The sequence below is a fragment of the Meriones unguiculatus genome, chromosome 2 (assembly GCF_030254825.1).
Source record: "Meriones unguiculatus strain TT.TT164.6M chromosome 2, Bangor_MerUng_6.1, whole genome shotgun sequence".
NCBI lineage: Eukaryota > Metazoa > Chordata > Mammalia > Rodentia > Muridae > Meriones > Meriones unguiculatus.
Window position 1 is genome coordinate 36,209,191 of NC_083350.1, and position 9,568 is coordinate 36,218,758.

Sequence of the window (9,568 nt, forward strand, 5' to 3'; positions counted from 1 at the left end):
CTAGATCATGGGAAGTATTAGAATGGAATTGTATTTATAGGAAGAAAAAGATGGACATATACAGACTTTGGAGGGCAATGGAAATAAAGAATGTAACTTTAAACAGGACAAATTTGAGATATCTGATGGACAGCTCAAGAAAAGTGTCAAGTATTTGGTACTCCAATTCAGAGCTCAAAGGAGAGAATTATTACATCTTGTAAACATGTGATTTACAATAAAATAAAACTTACTGGGTTTGGTAAGATCTTCAGGAAATCATGCAGGTGTATATAAGAAATGTAATTGCAAGGACAATACTCCAGAATGGTTCAAGTTTTAAAAGTCAGGAGGGTAAGAGGGGGTTAAAAAGATGACTAAGGTACGGAACAGTGAGAGATCTCAGGCAGTGCCAGTGTTGAATAAGAAGAGGGTTGGAAATGAATTTAGAAACACAGAAGTCACACAACTTTGACAAGGGAAACAAAATTTGTGTGAAGCTAGACTTGGGAATGACCAGGTGAGGGTAATCGAAGAGCGAAAGCAGGGAGTAGAACTTTTGTAAAAAATGTAAAGTGGTGGATGCAGGGTGATATAGCTTGATAGCGTCCAGAAGTTTTCTGAGTGTAAGGATAGTGTTATTTGTTAAAGATTAGGGGAAAGACGATTTACATTCTTATGGGAATCAACTAATGAAGGTGAGAGATCTATGCGAGAGCAGGTTACTGTAGGTATCTGGTGTCTGAGGGTTCTGTGGGAGACTGTGGGTACTTACTCCCACCGTAGAAGCCTAACTGGAAACCCAGCAAATATATTCAGACTTAACAGTAAGTTTAATTCAGTGAGGACACAGTGAAAATTTTCTGCGATTGCTTCTAATTTCTCAGTGATTAAAAGGATTATCACTGACAGTAAGAAAAAGAGATTGGGAGATTTGAGGAGCTAGGAGACTATAAAATAATTATCTAAAAGAAGAGTTACTGAATATTTGTGACAGCAACAGAATAAGAAATGTCATGCTCTAAAATGTAAATTCGTTGGAATGCACACGCATACACCTCAAGCAAATATCGTAGACAGCATCATTACTTCACATTCACCTCAAGTCTATTTTGTTCGCAGAAAGCGGATAGTGACTCACTAATCTGACGACATGCTAATGGGTTACGATGTGCTGTTTGAAAAACACTCATCTAGCAAAACTGAAGAGGAAATTTTCTAAAGACAGATAATAGGATTTCTGTGCAGCAAAACAGACTACTTCAGAATAACATGGAAAATGAGAGTAATCAACACAAGCAAACGGGAGCCAACACACACTCTCCCGCCTCTACTTAGATATCCTGCTGAGAGCACTGTTTATTTTTAAATTCCATATTTTTCCAGTAACTGACTTGAGACACATCAGTTTTCTTTCCATATCCTGTTTTTGTCACTTTTTTCATTCACTTGATGATTATCACAAATGATTTCACCTCTGAATTCTCACTAGTATCCATTTGTTTCTAGTCTGCTTAATAACATGAAATTATTCCATAATTTCAACCATAGTACAAGGCTTTGTCTTTCTCTACATCTTATACTTTGTTTTTCTTATGATAATAATGGATAACCATAATAAACTTGTCTTAAAAGACAGATTATTTTAAAAAATGTCAATTCCAATGTCATTTCTAAAGAAGATATAAACTTGATATATATTTTTCCAGTCGCTTTCATATCTGGTGCTCAATATTTTTGCCATTTCTTCCTATATATTTAGAATTATGTAATGTAACCCTGTGTGTGACAGAGGTTGCTCTTAAAATAATGACATTAGAAATTTATGCCCGCATCAGAACATATTTAGCAAAACTGGATGTAACAGCAGCTCCCGTGGTTTCCCATGTGTGGTGTTCCCCTGGAAACAGTTGAATCTGTGTAATCATGGGTGTTTACTCTTCAAATTACAGCCTACAGGGGCCCTAGTTTTTCAAGGGCCCCAAGCTGCTCTTCTAAAAGTCAGCACTTGTTAGGCCCTAATCACTGAGTACTTCAGAAAGGACCTGAGACAGTTCAATGTCTGGGATACGAGAATCTTCTGATTTTGGCTGAAGGTCTCCTGAGAGCCCCTTACAGATTTCCAGGGAACAAACAACTCATATCATCCTTCTTTCCCTCCCCCAGAAACCAGATTTACAAGAAGCCTAATTTACAAAAACTTACAAGTTTTAAGACCTTCCTTTAAAAGTCAATACAAAACTCTTTCCCCATTTTCCTTTTGAGGCAGTCCAGCTTCCCCTAGCTTCTTGTATACCAACTTTTTGTTTTCTGTGTCTCAGAAGATTCAAGTTAACCGTTGACGTTCATGTGGTTTCCTGATTAACTTGCCGGTTACTCAGTGTTTTGATCGTTTCTCTGTTGGAAGGCTGGGAGGCATTTGTGTTCCTAGCTTCAGCCATACATGCTCTGTCCCTTACACCTACACGCTGCTATTCCCAGGCCTTTCCCCCAGTCCTTACACAGTTCTCTTTCTGATTCCAATACATGTTCACCAAACAACTCCCACTCGTCTTACCCTTTCCCTCCAGAAAGCCCTCTACCCAGTAGAATTCTGTATCCTTTCTCCAGCCTTTTCTACTCCACAGTTCTCTTTCCCCCCTTTCTAAGCAGGATAACATTCATTTTATGAAAGGTTTTTCCTCTCTAATAGACAACCCTGTGGTTATAGAGTCTGGTATAGAATCTGAAACTAAACCAAACTATTTTTTTTAATAATGTAGTTAATTTTTTTAATGGCAAAAAGAACAACACAACAAACCCAAATCATCCTATCTTGAGAGAGTATATGTTTGAGAAACACTGAAACAGAAATAAAGCATTTTTTAATTTTTATTTTGTGTGTTTAATTAAAAGTCTTCTCAGAGCCCTTAAAGCATGAATCCACTGACATGTCCAAAACCACCACTTATACCTGATGTTGCTAATTTGACATGAAAGCTTTTAAATAACTAGGTCATTTCTATACACTGCCATTTTTTGAAGCACACTGGGAAAAGTTGTCAAAAATTTGCATGTGTGATTTTCAAAGTACTCTACACCTTCTCTGTCTTAGAGTTATCGATATTCATGTATTATGCACTATATATTTCACTCACTGAAGCATTTTGCATAAGATCTTGAAGACAGTACGGATTGTTGAACTGAAAATCATAGAATTTTAGCTTGAGTTCATGGTTAGGAACAACATTTGGTAATAATATTCGAAGAACTTGATCTTGTAGCTTATATCAGTGTTTTGTTTTCTGTCCTTTTCATACCATAGTATTCTGGGCTATCTTTCAGGCTGGGAAAATAGTAGTACTTTGGTGTTGGCAGAAAGCTGTGGTGAACAGCAGGCTAAGTATGTTTTCTCTACAAAACGCTGGCAGAACAGTCCAAAAAGAAGGAGAATGTAAAGGCAGAGTTGAATTTTAAGGGCAAGAAAGCAAGAGACCGCTAACTCCAGGCTGTGGCACCCACGGGGGGATTGGAGAGGCAGCCTCTGCCTTAGTTCTTGCTCTCCCTCCCAAGGGTGTGCTTGTCGAAAAGGTACTCCGCTAGGCCAGCAGCTGGAGCCCCCATGGTGACCAGGTTGTGCACGTGGTCACCCAATTCTTTGATAGACTTCACCTGCTCATTCAGGTAGTGAGTTTCCAGAAAGTCGCACAAATGAGGATCTCCTTTTTCTGAGGCCAGAGTATGCAAGTCGAGCAGCGACTGGTTTACATTCTTTTCCAGGAGAAGAGCACATTCCATGGCCCGCAGTCCGCTCTCCCAATCGTCTTTGTCCGGCTTCTTGATATCCTGGAGGCAGATTTGGCCTCCACGCTGGTTTTGCAGCCTCATCAGCTTCTCCGCATGTTCCCGCTCCTCCAGGGACTGGTGAAGGAAATACTTGGAGAAGTTGTATAAGGCCACATCATCCCTGGAGAAGTAATAGGCCATGGACAGGTACACATAGGATGCATAAAGCTCCATGTTGATTTGGCGGTTGATGGCGGCCTCAGCATCCGGGTGAAAGTTCTGGCGCACCCTGGCAGGCCCATTGCTGTCCTGGGAGGAGTCCACTGAGGCCAGCAGGCGTCGAGAGGAGGTTGGGAAGGGAACTAAAAGATACCTGGAGGTCAAGTACTGTGAGACAGTGATTTTGTGTAGCGCTCGGGGCAGGGACAGCAGTGCAGGGCCCACGTGCCTGGAGAAGAACCAGAAACGGGACAGCATGACTCCTGTTTGAAAGTAGGGGAAACTGAGGCCAGGCAAGCTCAGCCCCAAGGTCTGCTGCTGAGTGTTAGGTCTAAATAAGAATGTGGCCTTAGCGCTGACCTCTGCGTCACACGGCTCTTCTCTTCCACGACACAGGGTTCTGAGAGATGTTGGCCGCTGATGCCGCGTTAACTGTCCTTCGTCGCTGTAGGCAGGGTGGTGGCCCTAGGCCCTCGAGAAAGGAAACACAGACGGATGCCATATACCAGAACATGTGCTGAATTACTAACACGAGATTCTGGTCTAGATAGAGGGTTGTTGATTAGTTTATCTAAATTAAAATCACTGTTGTAAGAGCAGGCTCAGTGACTCATTGAAGAACGCCTGAGCTGACCCTTGTCTCTCTTCGCTAATCTTTTCCTGTCTAAGAACTTAGCGGCCTCGAAAGGAAAGGCACAATCAATTGTCCTGTGCAAAGACAGCTTTACAAAGGACTCCTGGTTACGTTAACAAACACAGAGAAGGAAAAGGACCAGCGCAACGGGCAACTTCTTACCTGTAATAGACTGTTTTTAAAGCGCATTGTCTTTTTGAAGACAGAATGTGCATACCGGCTGTAAGCCTGGTTTTAGTGGTTTTGTTGTTGATGTTGGTGTAGAGATAGATGCTTTTATTTTTTTTTTAAAGGATATTCTGAAGAAGATTTAGTGGTGTGTTGCTTTTTGTAGCCAAAGCTGGCTGTGCATTCTGATTCCTACCTCCTGAGAGCTGAGACTACAGGCATGAGTTACCACTCTCCTCAATGATGAGCAGTTAATCTTGAGTGAATGTTTAAAAATTTTAGGACGGGGGGGTGTTAAGAAAATGAATAAGAACTTACATATTAAAAACAACCTCTCCAATTCTTTCCCTCTCCAATTCTTTCCCTCTCCAATTCTTTCCCTCTCCAATTCTTTGCTAAAATGTGGGTGATGATTCTCGCTAAGCTGATGGCAAAAGCTACTTGATAGAGGCATGCATCACTATTTGAACAGCTTTGTCCAGGGATAATTGCCACATACTAAATTTCAGATATTTTTCACAGTTTGAGCTGGACTCCTGTGAAACCACCCGGATAACGACAACATTTTCCACCTAACTCTGTGTCCTTTTGCCCTTCCTATTTCTGACTCTTCCTGCCTGGCCACAGATCCCTGACACCCACTGATTGGATTTTCCTCACTCTACAGGTTAGTTTGTACTTTCTAGACTCCTATACACTGTAGATAACCCTGGGCACAAAGCTAAGTTTTTTTTGTTTTTTTTTTTTTTTTTTTACTCAGAGTAGAAAAGTCTGTTCACTCTGGAGTCCACCAATACTAGTTTCTTTTTATTGCTGTGTTACATCATTAAGAAATAATGATGTATAAATAAAATCCAGTTTGTCTTACCTGACTATGAACAATTTGGTTGGATGTAGTTTGGGCTGTTAAAGTCAAGCTGTGATTGCCTTCCCTGTACAGGTCTTTGTGAGTTTAGATGTTTTTGTCTTGGGTAAATAAATACTAAATCGATACTAAAGTGGTCAGGTGATATGGTGAGTATTGTGTTTCACTGTTTACAACCAAACAACCTTCCCCAAAGTTCTCATACAATGACTTTCTCTCTTGCATGTTGAGTCCAAGTTTCTTCTGACGCTTGCTAATACTTGACATCACCATTCATTTAAAATTAAAAACATTGCAGCCATTGTGATAGGTGCACAATTAGTATTTTGTTGTACTTTTAATCTTTTTTTTTTTTTTTTTTTTGCTTTGGGAGCCTTGACCTTTTACTCTTTGCATCTTTGGCTCTAGCAGTATTTCCATTTGGGTCCTCTTTACATTACACATGTTACCTCTTTATATCCCTTTTTTTTCTCACAAAGCAAAATGATGTTTTAGGTAAGTTTCTTCAGGTGCTAATTTATGATACTCCAAGTGTCCCCTAGGCAGTTGGAAAGTTAAATCAGAGAATGTAAGGGCACCTAATACAGTGTTTAACATAGAATGAACACCCATTTGTTCTCTAACAGGTCTTATTGAATATTGGGTTTAATTTCCCCAAATCCATCACTTTATATTATTCAGCAAGCAGGTATTAATGTGATTAAATGCAAACTGGGGAGGCCTTTTTAGATGACTAAAACCACATGTGTTAGAGTCCACTGTCATGTGTGAGCCATGGGAAATCACTATACCTGGTGAGAATGCCAAATCTGTAGTTCTATAGTCAGCTCCCTCCTCTCAGAGGAGCATCCTACTGTGCGCTATAAATAGAAGTGGGCGCTTGAGATCAAGGAAGTAGTAGGACGTCAGTGGTGTTGACTGAGCAGTCTCTCATGGGTTTTCGTGTTTCTAGTCTCATTTTAATTTTATTTCCTCTAAACTTCTGCTATTTGTGAAATGTAATTTCCTAATGAGAGATTATGAAAATGACTGTTTAGAGCGATATTAACACCAACTTGCTGCTAGCAGCGCTTCAGGAAAAATTATGCCACTCATTTAAGTGTTTAGCCCTCATGTAATAAAATGCATAGATAGAGCAAGGGCTGTAAGAGGTATGTGATGCAAGTCAATGCTCCAAATTGCATCCATTCAGACAGAGCACACCAACTGCTCAAATGTGTTTTTTTTTTTTTTCTATAACAAAGTTTGCCATCTAATTAGGCAGACCTTTAGAATGTAAGGATGTGCATGGTAGATATGTTTAGTTTATGGCTATTTTGATCAAGGTTGTTTTAACAAGATACATATACAGAGCACCATCCACCATTTCTCTCCACACATTGCTTCTTAGATTCAATGGCCTTTTCTCTCCCCATAGTGCCACTTAACTTCTGTGTTTCTCTGGAGCTCCCTTTCCAGCTCCACATTCCTCTTCTCTCATTTCAGATTCCTTCCTCACATTCTTTTACTATGTAATGAAGTCTTTCTCATTTGGTAAAGTGCCTTCAAGTATAAGTACAAGTATTTTTTATAAGTTTTTTTTTTAATAATAGCATTCAGAATTAAACACTGCTTTGTGGATGTCAAAACAGTTTGTTATAATGAGAATTCATCACATAATTCGGATGCACAAGGATGTGTGTAAGTGTGTTTAAGTATGTTTCCATGGGAGCAGAATATGCTTTATTCATTTTTAAATTCCTAGGTTTATCAGAGTGTTTGATACACACTAAGATTACATAAAAAAAAATAAATGTTTCAGTTGCCTAAAAGAACTGGAATAGAACTCATATATACTGTGTCAGATTATCTGAACATACTTCTATAAGCTATTTTGGGAGCTCTCTTTACTGTAATTTAAATTCCATGAAGTTGCAGAGGAAGCACCTGTCATTTGGTTAGGTCAGATTCTAAAGGAATACAATATTTACTTTTTCTCCCTCTATTCATATATTGCCAAAAAGCTATTATCATCTGTGTAGACATTCTTGGCCACTGGGAATTTGATGATGTATGGAAGAAAGTTGTTTTGGTTAGCCCTACTTTGATTTATGTAGTGCATAAGATCAAATTTTATCTTTCTTTGAAACATTTTATTTTAAATAGTAAATGTTTTGTGAATTTACTTAGCTTGGAAATAGCTCTTCACATTTGAAGAGAGGAGTATAGTCAGAAATAATGAGGAGAAGAAAAGAACACCATCCTTATTCCTTTTTACTTGCATTTCTAATAACAATTTTCTGCTTTTTTCATGTCTTTTAATCAACACTTTACACAATAGAATCAGTCACATAGCAGTTTCATTAGTTATACTGGTGTTTTCTGAAATTACATGTCAAAAGGCTTCCATGACAAATTGAAGATGGAGATAAATCCATTGTTGAGTATTGTGGACCTCAAAACACAACCCTCATACCAAAGGAGAGATGGGATAGTTTATTCTGGAGTCAAATATGAGTGACCAGGACCCAGGAAGACAGATTTAGGATTTGGATTACTGCAAATTGCATGTTCCAATGTAAAAGCAGTTTTGTGAAGTTTTCATAGTAGCAGAACAATGTCAGTCATAAATCAAGGTACATTGAGTAGGCGGTTAAAAGAAAGTGAAAAAACCCCTTCGCTATGGGCCTCAGATGCCATCTGATGACTCAGCCTTCTGATTGTTGAAAACTATAGTTATGTTAAGTTAATAAAGTCCAAAAGGATTTGTCTGCTTTCCTCAGGATGTTAGGTTTGACACAGAAGTGGGCAGATAATGGCTATTAGATGTCTGTGGGGTACTTGACTGGTGATTGACCTGGGAGGGCCCAGCCTTCTGTGGGAACTGCCATCCTGGTGAGGCAGGCCTGCTTATACAAGAAAGCTGGCCAAGGAAGAACATCGGGACTGAGTCAGTAAGCAGCAATCCACCATCGCTGCTGCTTACGTTTGTTTTTTTCTTTAAAAAATTTATTTATTACAATTTATTCACTTTGTATCTCGGCCATAGGCCCCTCCCTCGTCTTCTCCCAGTCCCTCTCTCCCTCTGTCATCTCCTCCTAAGCCTCTAGTCCACTGATAGGGGAGGGAGGAAATCCTCCCCTTCTATCTGACCCTAGCCTATCAGTTCTCACCAGATTTTTGTCTCTATGTCCCTGCTTGAGTTTCTGACTTGACTTTCCTCAACAGTGGACTATGACATGCAAATATAAGCCAAACAAACTTTTTCCTCCCTCAAGTTGTTTTGACAAGTGTTTTCTGACAACAAACAGAAAGCTAATTAAGGAAAAGATACCATATCTAGAACAGTGGGTGTACTTAGACTATGCTTTAGTAATGATTCCTTGGGGATTTGTAGAGAATAAATTGTTAAACTAAATGGTGAGAGAGTGAGGACAAACACCCCTGCCTCTTTTGAGTCTGTGACAAAGACACAGTTCATTTTTTTCTTAGAGCTCCCTTACTTAGCAGTAGTCATTGGCAGAACATTGGTAACATATGCACTTACTGAAAAGCAAAATGAAACATTTCGGTATTCTTGTATAGTGTTTTCACTGTCCCATTAATGCTGAAATATTTGTCATGTGTGCATTATATAGCATGAATTATATGTAATATCAGTCTGTCTGAATTGCATAATCAAGAAATGAAAGGTAAAACTGTAGTTTATAATTCAAAGTTTTATCCCCTTTGTACTTATTATGACATTACATAGTAAATAAAACCACAATAAGTTAAGAAAGACCCAATGAATAAAGGCAAATATTTCACCCTTAATGTCTTTGACAGCCATTCTCCCTGCCTTCTAAAACAACCACAGATTGTCCTTTGGTGTCAGGTCTTCTCCAGGGTAACTTCAGTTGATTTCACAGTCATGCCTTACAGGGAGTCCTGAACTAAAGTCAGAACTTTGGACTTAC

At 39.2% G+C, this 9,568-nt stretch overlaps 1 protein-coding gene across 1 annotated transcript; it reads right to left on the bottom strand.

The window, feature by feature from the left end:
* Positions 1 to 3,507: 3,507 nt before the first annotated feature.
* Ftmt (ferritin mitochondrial) lies at positions 3,508 to 4,221 on the bottom strand. Its single transcript, XM_021628324.2, has one exon. It carries the CDS (start codon positions 4,219 to 4,221, stop codon positions 3,508 to 3,510), a length of 714 nt encoding a protein of 237 aa, XP_021483999.1.
* Between the last annotated feature and the right edge of the window lie 5,347 nt (positions 4,222 to 9,568).